The sequence below is a fragment of the Equus quagga genome, chromosome 14, assembly GCF_021613505.1.
Source record: "Equus quagga isolate Etosha38 chromosome 14, UCLA_HA_Equagga_1.0, whole genome shotgun sequence".
NCBI classification, from domain to species: Eukaryota; Metazoa; Chordata; class Mammalia; order Perissodactyla; family Equidae; genus Equus; species Equus quagga.
Genome location: NC_060280.1, coordinates 64,859,851 through 64,876,453, shown reverse-complemented (window position 1 = coordinate 64,876,453; position 16,603 = coordinate 64,859,851). Strand labels below are relative to the sequence as shown.

The 16,603-nt window shown below is 42.6% G+C and overlaps 1 protein-coding gene across 4 annotated transcripts in view; it reads left to right on the top strand.

The window, feature by feature from the left end:
- SIK3 (SIK family kinase 3) overlaps positions 1–16,603 on the top strand; it is a 239,746-nt gene that overhangs the window by 198,789 nt on the left and 24,354 nt on the right. For all 4 annotated transcript variants that reach the window (XM_046684959.1, XM_046684958.1, XM_046684956.1 and 1 more), the window contains 8 exons: positions 8,793–8,911; positions 9,467–9,577; positions 9,816–9,959; positions 10,399–10,476; positions 10,587–10,696; positions 12,211–12,364; positions 12,634–12,789; positions 16,360–16,430. In XM_046684959.1, the coding sequence (XP_046540915.1) occupies positions 8,793–8,911; positions 9,467–9,577; positions 9,816–9,959; positions 10,399–10,476; positions 10,587–10,696; positions 12,211–12,364; positions 12,634–12,789; positions 16,360–16,430 (943 nt within the window). The remainder of the gene's footprint in view (positions 1–8,792; positions 8,912–9,466; positions 9,578–9,815; positions 9,960–10,398; positions 10,477–10,586; positions 10,697–12,210; positions 12,365–12,633; positions 12,790–16,359; positions 16,431–16,603) is intronic.

Here is a 16,603-nt window from a genome sequence, read left to right as displayed (position 1 = left end):
GGCATGTGGGACGCCGCCTCAGCGTGGTTTGATGAGCAGTGCCATGTCCGCGCCCAGGATTCGAACCGACGAAACACTGGGCTACCTGCAGCGGAGCGCACAAACTTAACCACTCGGCCACGGGGCCAGCCCCTCAGAGAACATGTTTTAAGGAGAAACCGAATCATTACCATTTACCTATTGAATCTTAAATCAGACTCCGGTGTTTTATTATTAAAGTGAAAGGTAACTCACTGGTGATCTGAATTATTAATTGGTTTTATGTACTTTTGTTATGTAGGTTATTACGTAGGTGACCAGGTCAAGTTGCTTCTAGTTTTAAAAGGTTTTGGTCTACTATAGAGTTGGCTCTCTATGTCTCAAGTAAAACAAGTTTGGTTCAGACAGTGTTTTTGGATTAAATTTACCAGAGCATCCCAGAGAGCGGTTAGGTAAAACCCTGAGCCTAAATTATAGAAGGATTACAAGCTGAAACTTGCAATTTTTTGAAGCTGTTGCGGAAGACGAGACCTGCCTGACCACAAGTATTAGCTGATGCTCTTTCTGCTTTCCTCTCCTGCCGAGGACAGCCAACAACTGAAATTTTTGGAGCATCAAACTCATTCACTATCAATGTGTTTTGTAAAACCATCCTAAAGCCTGCTTTGCCTTACTCAGCAGTTGCGCCACCTGCTAGCACGTGGAGTAAGATCAGCCATTTATTTAGCTGAAGGAGAATTAATTTACAGTGAAAAACTGCGGTGACGGCAAGTGCGTAGAGATCTCTTGTGGACAATCTTTTTGAGTCCTTATTGATTAGACTTCATTGTGACTTAATTAATTGTAATACTGCATCAGCATTTTATCACTGGGAATGCAAAACCCAGGCTTACATAATGCTTCTGACAGAGACTGTGCTGTGCAGCTACTGCCTGAAAGCTTCTACTTAGACGCAAACAACTCTACCCTGATCGGCTTATTCATCGAGAACCACACAGAGCGCTTTGTTTAGAGGGAAGGGGAGGGGAGATTAAAGTGGCTCACCTGTCAGTCTCCAGACGCTGAGGGGCTCAGCGTCCTCAGACCAGTCCTCTCATACCTTTTTGAGGCATACTCCATCACAAGGGAGAAAAATGTGTGTGGTGCTTTTGTGTTAGTGAATGCAGAAATCACAGATGATGTCAAGAAAGAGGCTAGATCTACTGCAGAGTGAAGCAGGCCTCTCCTACCCATCTCCATGATTTCATCTAATATAATAGAAAACCAGGGGCCAGCCCAATGGTGCAGTGGTTAAGTCCACACGTTCCACTTCGGCAGCCCAGGGTTTGCTGGTTCAGATCCTGGGTGTGGACGTGGCACTGCTTGGCAAGCCATGCTGTGGCAGGCGTCCCACATATAAAGTAGAAGAAGACAGGCACGGATGTTAGCTCAGGGCCAGTCTTCCTCACCAAAAAGAGGAGGATTGGCAGCTGATGTTAGCTCAGGGCTAATCTTCCTCAAAAAAAGAAAAAAAAAAAGAAAACCAGTGGGTAAGTATTGGTACTGCCTTACTTATTACCCTTCTTAAACAAACTGTCTCCTAGTTGATGGCAACCCTGTAGAGGAAAATAGAGAAAGGGAGGGAGTTAAGTGGAAGGACTCCAGAGATTTGCATAATAACTCACATTTATTAAACATTTTCTACATACCAACACTCTTGCATTAACTTATTTAATGTTCACAACTACCCTGTGAGGTGGGCTACCACTGTCATTTGATAGACAAGAAAACTGAGGCATGGTAAGGTTGAGTAACGTACCCCAAATCACAGCTGGGAAGTGGCAGAGCTGAGATTTGAACCCTGGCAGTCTGGCTTCAGAAACCATCGAACTGTTGTCTTTGGTTGTATTTTAATTCTCAGTAAATGTGTATCTGCCAAGTTATTCCAAGTATCAAGAGAGTCCTGGAATAGATATCTTTGTCCATCTATATCTGGATTACTTACTGAAAAAAGAGTTAGTAACAAGTGCGTCGTATTGGACTCTGGAGTAAAACTGAGCCAGAATTTCGTTCTACGATAATGATTAATGTTAGGGCTTAAAAATATTTGAATAATGGCATAATAGTATAAGCAACAAGTTTTTATAAATGTGAACTGCAAATTGGGCAGCCTCTAGTAGTATAACAGTGTAGCAAGCCAGGGTCTTTTCAAGGTCGGGGCCAGAGGTCAGTGTTAGCATCCCCAGCCCTTAAGCCAGTATCTCCTAATTTCTGAATCTTAGTTCTGGCAGCCTCACAACTTTCTAGAAAAACTATTGAAAATAAGGAAAATTCAAGAAATAGGTGTTCTTTTGCAAATAAATGGAGACAAATGGGTCAAACACTTGATTTCTCTCAGTCAATTTCAGGTTGATAAACTCTTAAGACCAAAGAGAAAAAACCCTCTCAGCAGAAGTTTATTGATTCCTAATAGAAGCTCTTTTCTCAGCTCCATCTTTATTTTCCAGAGTGTTCCAAGCCATCTGTCTTCCTTTGGCCTCTGTGTTCAACCACTGAAAGTTTGCCACAGTATTTAGTTATAAGGAATTTGATTTCTATTTCAGAATATTCTGATGATAATTTGCAGAAACCGGTGGTGTTGGAATTTATTAATGTATTAAATTTTGTTTCCTTTTTGGATTTTGAGATTTGAGAAATATAGAACCCTCTTTGGTTTTTTTAGGGGATTGGGGCTTGGTGAGGATGATTGGCCCTGAGCTAACATCTGTTGCCAATTTTCCTCTTTTTACTTGAGGAAGATTCACCCTGAGCTAACATCTGTACCAGTCTTCCTCTATTTTGTATGTGAGATGCTACCACAGCATGGCTTGACGAGCAGTGTGTAGGTCTATGCCTAAGATCTGAACCCACAAAACCTGGGCCGCTGAAGTGGAACATGCAAACTTAACCGCTACACCACTGGGCCATCCCCTAGAGCCTGCTTTGAAATTTTAATTGCTCTGGAGAATTAAACATTACTAAGAAGTTTGTTAAAATTATTGAAAATAAAAACTCTTGGGCTAAATGCTTTGGAATCACCTTTGGACACACCTTGTGTTGACTGGAAAGAGCACATGAGAAACCAGACCATACCCCTCCTCCAGGCACCTGTAAGAAACATGAATTTGCTGGGTAATTGCTTCTTCCTTGCATTCTTCCCATGCCTCCTGGCACACAGACGTCTTCTGTTTCCACCAGCTCAAAGCAGTTTTATGTGGTCAGAAAGAATCCATGACTCAGTTTCTTTTAGACCACTCCTCTGCCCGCAGAGCTGAAAATGATTGCTTTGCCTGTTCCACACTTTGGCATCACATGAAAAGTTTGAGAGACAGTTGGCATTCCCTCCATCCTAGGATCGGCCTGATGAATCTGACGATCCAGTGCCCTAAATTTCTGTCTACCCCTTCCCCTTGGCTATGATTCCTTGATTGGGGAAGCCTGTTGTTTCTAACCTTCCATCACAGTCTTCATCACCATGCAACAGCCGGAGTATGTGAACCAAGTTCACTTTTCTGTAGTGTGTTTAATCCTCACCATTATGTCCCTGCCTTCTCAATTCATCTTAATCCAATTTGCTGTTCCCCCTTAACATTGTTTTCCAGGTAGTTCATAGCCTTCTGACCATGAACTTACCCAGCCCATTTTTTATTAACTTGGCCTGTAGGTGACTCGAATGTTGGAACCTGTGGAGATTACTTCGCATTTGATCTGACAGAAGAGGAAATGAAATTGATTTGAGTTTTTATTAAGATATACTGGCTACTACCTAAAACATCAATAGTTAATTTATTTCAGGTACTCTATGGGTTAAGAACACTGGCTTTGGAGTAAAACTGGCCAGAATTTGGATCCTGCTTTGCCTCTTATTTGGTCAGGTTTCTTAACTTCTCTGATTGTAATTTTTTTATCCATAAAGTAGGTTGATGTGTGAATTAAATGCTTAAATTAAATTAACTTAAAGAGTTTAGCACTTTGCCTAGCATGTACATGCTCAATGAATGTGTTATTATTATTAAATTATATTTTTGAATGAAGTGCTCTATTAATCTTTCACACCCTCCTTCCCTGTGTTGTTTTTTACTATTTTCTGTGTTTCTTTCTCTCACTATCTTAACATGCTAAGGATATGTTATTAATACTTTCAGTTGGCTCCACAGGGTTTGTGGAGAAGACTTATCTGCCTGGAGTTGTTTTGGTTTGTTGTATCATAACCTTGATGCTATAGCTATACCCACATGCCAATGTCTCCTCAAGTGGTAATCTCATTTACAGATTATTCTGTATAACCTCAGAAAAGATCAGTGAGTAAGTATGTCCTGTGTGATACGGAGAACTCTAAAGCTACACGGGGAAACTGGAAATCATCTGATCCGGCTCTTGCTGGATATTAGGTGTTATCATAGGCACTGGGGATACACAGCTCCATGAGATACTTGAGACACAGTCCCTGTGCTTAAAGGACTCTCAGTCTTTCTCACTCCTAATGCTGGGAGCCCTTTGAAAGACATCTCAAATGTCAGCCTCTGATTAAAGATTTCTAGTGACAATGAATGCACTATTTCACAGGACAAATCATTTCCTTTCACAGTTACATGGTTTTTAGAGTTGGAGGGGACCTGGAGTTCATCCCATCCAGTTACTTTCTGGACCTAACTCTTCAAGTGAAATCTTACTCAGAACATTAATCTATAAAATGGATAAAATTGCTGTGCTCCAGGTGTGGCCCTGCCCACTTGACTGCCCCCTCTCACTTCTCTAAGGGGCCCCTCCTCAGATCCCTAGGACCCTGATCCGGTAATCTGGATCAACTCTAGTAATTAGAAAGGTTTTTCCTAAATTGAACTTGTTACTTCCTAATTACTCCAAATTCAGGCCCCTGGAGCAGCACAGTATAAATCTGCTTTGTCTTCTTTAGAAAAACCTTTCAGATACTTGAAGAACACCCAGCATACCTTTCCTGCCTAGCCTTCTCTTCTCCAAGATACATCAGCCTCATTGCCTTTAACCTGACTTTAGGTGGCATGTTTTCAAAGTTTTAGTCAGGAAACTCTTACATTATTCTGTTTCTTCTTCCAGCCTGGAAGCTGGAGACAGAGCTTCTGTTAACTCTTGGTTGACTTCGAAGTTGGTTTTTCATTCCCCTTTCCCATCCCTTACTGTTTCCCCCGGGCTGAATGCGTTAACCTCTTAGAGAAAGCTGTTTATTATCAAGGTCAAAAAAGAAGAAAGACGTTAAAGACCTGGCCTTCTTAGATGGAATTACACTGGCAGTCTCCACTGAATTCCCATTTTAGGACACTGCTCATACAGCAGCTCTCTCTCCAGTCGTCTAGATGCCTGTCTGCGCTCCAGGGCAGGGCTCGCTGCGCATCCTCTCGTTAACATTCTGCCGGCATATCAAGTTTCATGGGCCCACAGTGATTTTCACTGCAGCGACCGCTTGGCGTCTTGCATGGCGCGGATGAAAGCGGCCTGTGAAGGGAAGCCGCTCCTCTGGCACACACGAGCGGAGCAGCAGATTCCTGAATTGCCCAAGTGCTTCAGTTTCAGTCAGTATCAAAGGCTGTGTCTGCCTTTTGGGAAGGAATAAGTGATGGGCCCACTTTAGACATTAAAATAGAGTATTTCTTGGCATCTGGAAAAGTTGATGTTTTGTACCCTTTGATCTGAGGCCGTGTCTTCTTTCCACTCATTTTAATTGACTGTCCTGTGGTTAATTGTGTTATTAGGTTTGGGAGCATTTATTCCCTTCATTTTCACTGTCTTTCCGTATTTCATGTAGAATAGTGCATTCAGACCTACGTTGAATTTAATTTCATGAACTATATGGCGCTTAGGAAGTATCGTTGATGATAATACTCTGGCTTTCTGCATTTTGTTGTGTTTACCATCTGTGCAACATATGAAAAGTGTTAGCTTTCTGTTCCTTTGCATGCTGGCTATTATATAAGGGACACAAGATAAAAAGCTCTTGTCCTTTAGGTGTTGCCACTGCAGCCAGGAGTTCTTAACGTGGGGCCCGTAGCCATCTAGGGAAGCTATGACATGCTGTTGGGACTCATTGAACAGACTAAAATTATATGCAAGTTTTTGTGTATAAATTCTTGTTCATGTTTTTCTGGAGATTTTTCAGGGCATCTGAAACCAAATAATGATTAAGGATGACTGAACAGAGGTTTCAAGATCTTGAAATTGAATTAGATACATCTTTTAATCAGGACTTATTATGGTGATGTTGATTTTTTTGTTTGTTTTTAAGATAATTGCTTTGAAAATTCTGTTGTAAAGCAACCCTGTAACTGAGCGTCATTCTGCCTTGGTCATCTGATTCAAGGCTAATGTGGTTACCTTTTAGGCACTAAATTCTATATGGAAACCAAAAGAAAACAGAAGAGTGCCATCTAGAGGTCTTAACAATTTCACAACTTTCAAATCAGGCCCAGGCTTTCTCCCTACATGGAGGTCTTTAGTTTTAGTGACTTTCTAGATTAAGAACATTTTTTTCCTCTCAAGTAATTGCAGACCATAAAGGTGTGTGTCAATATTTATAATCCATACAGATGCTACAGTTGTGGGGTCTAGCCTTGCTACTGTGGGAACATAATTTTAATAAAGGCTTAATGTTGTAGGTGGCTTTTACTCTATTTTATAGAGATATGGGAACTACAGGCTTTAAGAGCCACATTGCATTTGAATATACTTTTAATCATAAAGCAAGAACAAATTTATGCCTACTATAAAATCATTTTGAAATAGGGACTTTGCTGTATGTTCTCTTAAAGTTAGAATAAATTAAAAATTGAGTAATTTGTCCTAATTACTCTTGGTATTCCTTTCAAGATGATGATATAGAATGGTGTTTGCCAAATGGTGCAGAAATTGTGGGATTGCAGAGTTGAATTCACTCTGGAAAATCGATCAAACAGAATATATATCCCATGAAGACGTATAAAGGGTCGGCAGGAGCGTAGCTCTCAAGTCCCCGCTCTGCCGTTACTGTGCCATGTTGAGTATGTTAACTTTCTTCTTTTATAAGTGTGGCTAATAATAGTATCTCATTTAGGGTTGTTGTGAAGATTAAATGAAATAGTTGGTAAGCACAGTGCCTTATATATAAAAGGTCTTTTAAAATTAGCAATAATTTATTGTTGTTGTTTTTTTTAAGATTTTATTTTTTTTTCCTTTTTCTCCCCAAAGCCCCCCAGTACATAGTTGTATATTCTTCGTTGTGGGTCCTTCTAGTTGTGGCATGTGGGACGCTGCCTCAGTGTGGTTTGATGAGCAGTGCCATGTCCGCGCCCAGGATTCGAACCAACAAACACTGGGCCGCCTGCAGCTGAGCGCGCGAACTTAACCACTCGGCCACGGGGCCAACCCCTATTGTTATTGTTATTATCACTGACCAGTTTTATTTTCAGGACAACTGTAATAAAAGCGAAACAGACTACTTTTAAAACCTGTATCTTATAGAGAATTTTATAGTTTAAAAAGCATTTTCACAAATAAAATTTTGTTTGATTAGAGTTTCAGTAAATATTTATTCATATATTCAGTAGCTATTTATTCAGCTCCCATTAGGTGTAATAACCATCTTTGGTGTTGGAGGTTTGGTACTAAAAACAGTGGTAAGAACGACATGGACCTTACGTTGGGAGAGTTAGACAATAAACAAGTAAATAAACAAGACTTCACAAAGAAGTCTTAGTGTGAAGAAAATCAGTGTGATGTAATAGTGACTGGGGGCCTACTTTAGATTGATTTACAGGGCTACTCCCACATTACCCGCAATACCCCCAGTTTACAGATGAGAAAACTTAGAAATAGAGGGTGATTTCGGAATCAGAATATAGGTTTCTCAGGCCGGCCCAGTGGTGCAGCAGTTATGTCCACACGTTCCGCTTTGGCAGCTCAGGGTTCACTGTTTTGGATCCCAGGTGCAGACATGGCACCGCTTGGCACGCATGCTGTGGTAGGCATCCCACATATAAAGTAGAGGAAGATGGGCATGGATGTTAGCTCAGGGCCAGTCTTCCTCAGCAAAAAGAGGAGGATTGGCAGCAGTTAGCTCAGGGCTAATCTTCCTCAAAAAAAAAAAATGTGGGTTTCTCGATTGTGAATGCATTGTTTTTTCTGCTATATAATACATAGTATGAGCTCCCAGAGAAAAATATCTATTGATCTGAATCTGTGTAGCTTGGAGCCCAGTTGTATGCACCTGTTAATGTTTAAACAACATTGAGAAAATGATAAATAAGGCTAGCAGAGTCCCAGTGTGTGGTAGGGAGGCATCCTGTGCCTGTGCCTTTCTCCCCGACACCTTGGACAATCAGAAGTTTAAATTCTGACTTTTGAAGAGAGCTTTTGGACACTTAAGCCAAAAGCATTAGTACGCACATGGTAATACATATAGGAGGACAGAACTGAATATTTTGAGAACCTTGTAAGATACTGAATCTCTTTAGAGGACATTCAGTTCTTCATTAACTGTATTAAATGGGGCCATACATAATGTAAATAAATGAAATCCATGGCTTATTCCTAGACCGTTTCTGGTCAGACTTTTAGTGAAGGTATTAACCCAACTACCAGGTTTGAATTTCACTTTTCTTCACCTCTTTCTACCTTTGCCCAGTCCCTACTGGAGTAAGCAATGACATAGGTAAGGAGCAAGGAGCAAGAGAGACAAACTAGAAGCAAGGAGCTTGAAAATCTGCCTGCTCACTTTGCCTCCAGTTCCTCAGCCCCAGCGGCGCCTCCCTCTCAGAGGTTGAAGGCAGGCTCTTTGTCTGTTGCAGAGTGTGAGCACTTGATCCGCCACATGCTGGTGTTAGACCCGAACAAGCGCCTCTCTATGGAGCAGATCTGCAAGCACAAGTGGATGAAGCTAGGGGACACCGATCCCAACTTTGACAGGGTGAGCTGGGCACCACTTTCCTCAGGGGACTCCGCTCAGAGCTACTGCAGTCTCTTTTGCACAAGATCGTAATCAGTCCGGGACCTGAAAACACTCGGAACAGACTGATGTGTAATACTAAAGCAGCCAGTGAAGTAAGCACGAGGGAATTGTAAAACCAGCTGAGTTGTTGGAGAATAGGGATACCTGTTCCCTACCACTTGTCCCCAAATCATAGTCCCTTCTTGGCTTTTGAGAAAGTACAGCCCACAACTCTGCAGCTCACCCACCATGGGGATGTCTCCTTCTTCTTGTCTTAGTGTGCTCAGTTCAATGGCTCCTGTGGCATACCTTTGTTTAAACCGTTATGTCCATCCCAGGTACCCCAAGGAGCTCAGGAAAATGGGGATCTTGTCTGCTGACAGCTAAGTACCTAGGACTATCTTGCTTAGGCTTTATCTGAGGCCAAAAATATCCCAAGCTAGAGGCCATGGAACAGCTTGTTCATTATATATGATATGCCATGTAGACGTGGTTAATGAGGGATTTGGTAGCTTGCCTTTTTTTATGTTACAGTTAATAGCTGAATGCCAACAACTAAAGGAAGAAAGACAAATGGACCCCCTGAATGAGGATGTCCTCCTAGCCATGGAGGACATGGGACTGGACAAAGAGCGGACACTACAGGTATCTCTCAAGTAGTAGAGAACAAAGTGAGGTGTAGCCCTTCTCCCCCTCTGTCCTGCGTTCTCTGTTTTTTCTCCTCCCTGGGAAGTTGGATCTTTCTGTTTTCCTCTTGTTCTTCCTCTGCCCCTCTCTGGCCTTGGAAAGAAGGTGTTTTGGTCTTCTGATGTTACTGTTGAAAGGGTTTTGGTCATTGACATACCACTTCACCAGGGTTTTTCACTCTTTTCTCTCTCGGTAGTCGTTAAGATCAGATGCCTATGATCACTATAGTGCAATCTATAGCCTGCTGTGTGATCGACATAAGAGACACAAAACCCTGCGTGTCGGAGCACCTCCTAGCATGCCCCGAGCCATGGCCTTTCAAGCCACGGTCAGTATCCAGGTGGGTAATGACTCTGGTGACCTGATTCAGGACAGTAACACTGGGGGCTGGCGGGGTGAGAGGTGTTACCCATTGCTTACCAACGCTAAGTCGGGAGAGAGCTTCTTGTTCTTCCTCACCTCTGTCCCCTCGCATCTGTCATCTTTTCCTTTGTCTGAGGTCAAGCAAAGATCTGAACCTTCTTTGACAGAGAGGATGGAAGGGTATTTCAGTACTTGGGATGGGCAACAATAGTTACTTTTTTTCTAAGAAACAGCAAATCATTGAAAGAAACTGTCCTCTATAAAGAATACTTCCTCGTTGTAGTGTCTCAGTGCAGAGGGACCAAAGAGTCAGAGGTAGAAACATATAGACTAGTGATCAAGAATACTTTGGAAGACTATCATTATTTCCCTCTAGTTTTTAAGGTGTGTCTGTATGCGTATGTACTCCTTTCCAGGCGGAACAGGCTGGTACCACGATGAACATCAGTGTTCCCCAGGTGCAGCTGATCAACCCAGAGAACCAAATTGTGGAGGCAAGTAGCAGCCTCTGATAGTTGTCAGCTGAAACCGCTTTCTTTCCCATAGCCTTGCTTCCTTTCCTTACTTCTTATTTCGAATTTGATTGTGTTTCCCTCCACCTCAGCCGGATGGAGCAGTGAACTTGGACAGTGATGAGGGTGAAGAGCCTTCCCCTGAAGCGTTGGTCCGCTATTTGTCAATGAGGAGGCACACAGTGGGTGTGGCTGACCCACGGTGAGTATCTGGCCAACAGTCCTTATAACACCAGGGCAAAGAATCCCCACCTGACTTTGAGTTCCTACCGTGGCAATTTTTCCTACTTCATTGTGTCTCCTAGATGAGACCCAATCCAGTGGGCAAGACATATTTTTAACCCAGTTCAGGGTTCCTGGTAGATCAGACTTGATTTGACTAAAGAATTGCAGAGCTGTCCCTAATGGATGGCGGGCCAATAGCCACCATCAGCCAATCGGTGAAGCATGGTAGCATCTTTGCCCACAAAGATTGAGGTCTTCTGATCTAAGTTATATGAAAGTACCCCTTAATTTTCTGTGTTTGTCAGCTTTTAAAGATGTTGTTTGCCACATGTTCTTTTTTTTTTAATTGAGGTAACATTGGTTTATAACCATTGTATAAAAACTTCGGGTGTGCATCATTATATTTCTATTTCTGTGTAGATTACCTCATGTTCACCACCCAAAGACTAATTACAATCCATCACCATACACATTTCCACATGTTCTAATGCAAAACTCATCTAGAAGGTGAGGACAAATTATATGATGTAATTTATATATGTTAAAAATTAAATTTAGTGAACAAGAGTCCAAAAACACTCAGGATAAGTAGCAGTTTCCCAAAGTGTTTTCCCCAAACAGCCCTTCAGAATGTTCCCTGATGCTCTCACACTGGAGAAAGGTTCTGAAGGCCAGCTCTCTCCGTTTTTGTTCTACATTTGAAGACTCTTGACATTAAAAACAGCCTTACCGATTTTCTGGATATTTCCCTGACTGAGTAGGGAAGAGAAGGTTGTGGCAAGAGTTCTCTTGAAAGTCAACTAGGGGCAAAGCTAGTTTTCTTATAAATACCTCTTTTCTCTGAGGGATTTCCAAAAATGCCTCCCGGGCCTGCTGATTTGCTGGCTTTATGTTCTAGTTCTCAGCCCACGATCTAACAGGCAATAAGGGACCATTCTGGCTCCAAAGACTGTGTCAGCTGCAAAGGGGTGGAGTCCTGTGTCGCTCTGTTAGTGGAAGATCTCTTTATTTTAAAGTATGCTGTGAACCCTACTGTTGGAGCAGGACAGCCCTGTGTATCCCCTCCTTATCTGGCCTAGCAGCACCAACAGAAGTAATTGCATTCTTTCCCTGGGGAATCAGTTGCTACTTCAGGTAGCCATTGTTTTAATGGATGGCCTGTGTCCTCTAAAACTTGCTATTCACCTCCAGGCTTTGAAAACCTGAACTGGACTGGAGCCAGTGTTTCCTCTTGGCTCAGAGCTGTTGGTTTTTCTTGAGTGGTCAGTGAAGAACAGCGATCCCTAGTCCGAAATAGTATAATGGCAGAGAGCCAGATTTCACACACTACGCTTCCACTTGCTTTGGGATCTTAGAGAGAAATACAAATGTAGGAGGAAAGTAAAAAAAACCTAAATTGTACTGAACTTATCAGTTTCATCAGTTTGAGGATATAAGCACTTTGGAGTAAGAATATTAACCAGACTTCTCTGTCGTCCTGTTTCCTATCAGCACGGAAGTTATGGAAGACCTGCAGAAGCTCCTACCTGGCTTTCCTGGAGTCAGCCCGCAGGCCCCGTTCCTGCAGGTGGCCCCTAACATGAACTTCATGCACAACCTGTTGCCCATGCAAAATTTGCAACCAACTGGGCAGCTTGAGTACAAGGTATCTGGATGTGGGAGAGGGCTTGCCTCAAAGGAAACACATTTGAGCTTCCTTTGAGAGACTGTGAGGGACCTTCCCCAGGACTTAAGGAGGTCCGTATAGGGCAGCGTGATTTCACTTGTATAGCGGCTTGGGTGAGAGGGAAGACTTCACTAGTCTATATCACAACCAAAGGATCCCTTAATTTCAGTAGATTAGAGAACTGCTGTTTTCTCTCTTCCTTTTCCCCCCAACTCACCAGTCCATCCTTCCCGCTCTGCTCCTGACAGGAGCAGTCCCTGTTACAGCCGCCCACCCTACAGCTGCTGAATGGAATGGGCCCCCTTGGCCGGAGGGCATCAGATGGAGGAGCCAACATCCAGCTACATGCCCAGCAGCTGCTGAAGCGCCCACGGGGACCCTCTCCTCTTGTCACCATGACACCAGTGAGTAGCAGCACAGAGCCCAAATTATTATTTTTTTTTTTAAGATTTTATTTTTTTCGTTTTTCTCCCCAAAGCACCCCGGTACATAGTTGTATATTCTTCGTTGTGGGTCCTTCTAGTTGTGGCATGTGGGACGCTGCCTCAGCGTGGTTTGATGAGCAGTGCCATGTCCACGCCCAGGATTCGAACCAACGAAACACTGGGCCGCCTGCAGCGGAGCGCGCGAACTTAACCACTCGGCCACGGGGCCAGCCCCAAGCCCAAATTACTTTTTCAGAGGCTTTTGATCAAGAGGTTGTAGGTCTAGGCTTGGAAACCCAGGGTCTCCAACCTAAGTGTCTGAATTTCCTTTCTCTAAGCTTATGATGCATAATGTGTTCCCATTTTCTTCAGGCTAGTAGAATTTTCTGGTCTTAACTTTTGGCTGCCTTCTTTACTTAACCAAATAATTTCTACACTAAAGCCTGCTCCTGGAGAGCTTCATCTTCGGTGGGCCCCTTACAGACACCCTCGTTAAGTACAGCTGTAGTCCTCCCGGCGCTGAGGCGGAGGAGTGGGAGCCCAGCTCCTAGCCTTCTCCCAGATAGCTTTTCCCTGCTGGAGGGCAGTGGAATCTAACAGTTTTCTCTGGAATTAATTGCTTTTTTAGACTGGTTACCCAAATTACCTTCTCACCAACACTTTGTCTGTTAATTAACCCTACCGCACATTTCTGGTGTAACCTGGATTACTTGATTATTTGGCTTTCACAAGCTCTAACCTAGTCAGTTGGTGTCTCTCAGTCCCATCTTTTTTATATGACAATCACATTCAAAGATTCTTTTCCTCCCCTGGGTTCTGTTTATTTCTGGTTGTTTTCCTGTTGTAGGTAAATTCCTTCATTCAATCAGTCAGTCAGTCAGTGAATCTCATAGCACCATGAGATTGGGTACTAATGATATCCATAGCCCTCACTAGGTGTTTCAGGGCAGTCCTCTTAACGTATCTCTAGTTGAGGACTCTTTTTTCCCTTTCAATCCATCATTGATTAATACAATAAAAGTGAATTATTAGAGAAATGAAATTTTTAAAACATATGAAATACATGGCTAAATGTTTTATTCAATTCAACAGGCAAAATTTCTCTGTTAAACTGCTATAAAAATTTCTAAAAGCTTATTCTCTATTTCTGTACTTAACCTTATCAGGAGTTGGTAACAAAAGTTTGTGGACTGGTACAGGTCCATGGGCCACACTTTCAGTAACACTGCTGCCAGGAAAAGGAAAGAGTTAGTCATGGTTCTTGGCCTCACCGAGCTTATAATATGGGAAGACAGGATCAACAGATGTGAGGTATTGGAATAATAGTAAAAAACTGTATGTGGTGAAGTGCCAGAGTGAGCACCATGGCCTGGTAGGTGGCAGAGGCATTCAGGGAAGGGCAGGGTCAGTGTCGTTATAAAAGATCAGGAAGAGCTTTCTGGGAGGTGGAGTGACTTATTTTGTCCACTGTAACTGTTTTTGCCAAGGTTACCGACAAGCCTTTGTTGATAAATCCAGTGGGCATTTTTAATCTTTATCTTTCTGAACCTCCCAACTGTATTAGTCACTGTTGGCTGTTCTTCTCCTTGAAATATTGTCTTCCTTTGGCCCCTGTGATACCACGTTCTCCTTGTTTTTGTCCTGTCTTTCCTTTTCGGGTTCCCTTCTGCTTGTTCCTTGAAGTTGGTGAAACCTGGAATTTAACTTAGGCCCTATTTCCATCTCATTTTACATGCTCTCTCTGGATGATCTTGTCCACTCCCGTAGTTCAATGACCAGGTGATTCTGCAGCCCAGAAGGCTCTTCTGAGTTCCATACTTCTGTATATGACTGCCTACTGCACAGATTTAGTTGGTTATCCTAAAAGTACTCACAATTTTCATTTGACATGTCCCAGAATGAATTTATCCTGACACTATGAAACCTATTTTTCCTCCTGGGTTACAGTGAATGGCACTGTCATTCTCCTAGTTACACAAGCTAGGAATGTGGATTTTATCTTTAACTCTTCCCTCTCCCTATTTCCTATATCAAATCAGCTATCCATTGCTTGTGAAGTAAATATTTTCCTTCTGTCTATCTCCACTGCCCTTTCCTTAACTCAGGCCACTGTCATCCTTTGCCTAGATGAATACAATGGCCCCCTAATGGCTTCCTTGCTTCCATGCCTGTCTCCCAGTGCCTGCCACCAGCCCTTTCCACACTGCAACTAAAGCAAGCTAGCTTTCTAAAATATAAATCTTGTAACATCGTGTCCAAGCTTAAAATCCTCTAGGGAGTCACTTTGGTGGCCCAGGGTTTGCTGGTTCAGATCCCAGGTGCGGACATGGCACCGCTTGTCAAGCCATGCTGTGGCAGGTGTCCCATATATTAAGTAGACTAAGATGGGCATGGATGTTAGCTCAGGGCTAATTTTCCTCAGAAAAAATAAAGGAAGAAAAAGTGAACTTCTTAATGTGGTATTCAAGACCATTTATAACTGGCCACAGTGTTTTTCTCCTGCCTCATCTACAGCCACTTCCTGCCTAACCCTGTTTACTCCAGCCTTATAGAGCTGTAGTAAGGGATCTGGAAACCCCAGAAGCATTCAAACAATGGAATTATTCCAAAAGTTTTTTTTGTTTTGTTTTATAATTATTGTCCATTAAAAAAATGCTCTTTTGTAATAATTGAAGTATGATTTTTACTCTAGTGCCTGAGACACGCTGATTATGTGAGCCACCAGGCTGTGAGTAGCTATCAAGGATGCACAGCATTCCAGTCCATATGCAGACGGGAAGAATCACAGTAATGCGTGCATTGTGGTGGTCTCATTTCACTTATATGTTTTGGTGGGTAACAGCTCTTTAAAAGCATTGAATTGCAACTACACAATTGTGTGTTATGTACTTTTAAAAAAAACCATTTTGCTTTTCTGGACTTAAAGGTATCTAAACTCTGAAAATAACATTAATATGAAACAACAGGTCAGTTCCTAGACATTCCAAGTAAACAACCTTCTACTTTGTTTTCAGGTACTCAGATACCTGCAGGCCATCTCTTTTTCTCTCAGTCTAGAAACATCAGAGGCTTGGGACCTCTTTCTCTCTTTGCTTGGCCAGCTCCTATTCATCCTTCAGGCCTCAGGTTAGGTGTCACTTCCTCCAGGATGCCTTCCTCAATTCTCAAGTGCCCTGTTAGAGGACTTGCTATTTTGTAGTTGTCTGTTTACTTGTCTCTATCCTCTACTAGACTGTAAAATGAGGGCAGGAACTATATCTGTTCGTTCACATTTTGTCCTGGAGCATAGTAGGCATTCAGCTATTTGTTGGATGAATAAATGAATGAATGAAGATGAATCAGAGGAAGAAATCCAAATTAAAATCACCTGAGCAAGGTAAAAATGGAAAAATAAAAAGGTATAGGAAAGCTCTGAATAACCCAGGGCTCCTAGAAAAGTTTTGTAAGTAAGAAAATTGACAGCAAGGCCTGCCCCAAGTCCGGTTTCTAGAATGAGAGAGATTACAGAAGAAGCACTACCTTGAGTTTTTCCTTCATGTCTTTCTTCAGGCAGTGCCAGCAGTTACCCCTGTGGACGAGGAGAGCTCGGATGGGGAACCAGATCAGGAAGCTGTGCAGAGGTAATGTGGCATCTGGCAGTGCTTGCAGAACGTCCTTGGGCAGGCTCCCCCTGCAACCAACGAAAAGTCACCTCTGCCCAAGGAGGTGGTGCAGTGCAGCTTCAACATTTGTGTGGTCTCTTTGCTCAAGCCAGATGGCATGTTCCTCCCCACATGGAAGTAACAGAAGACTA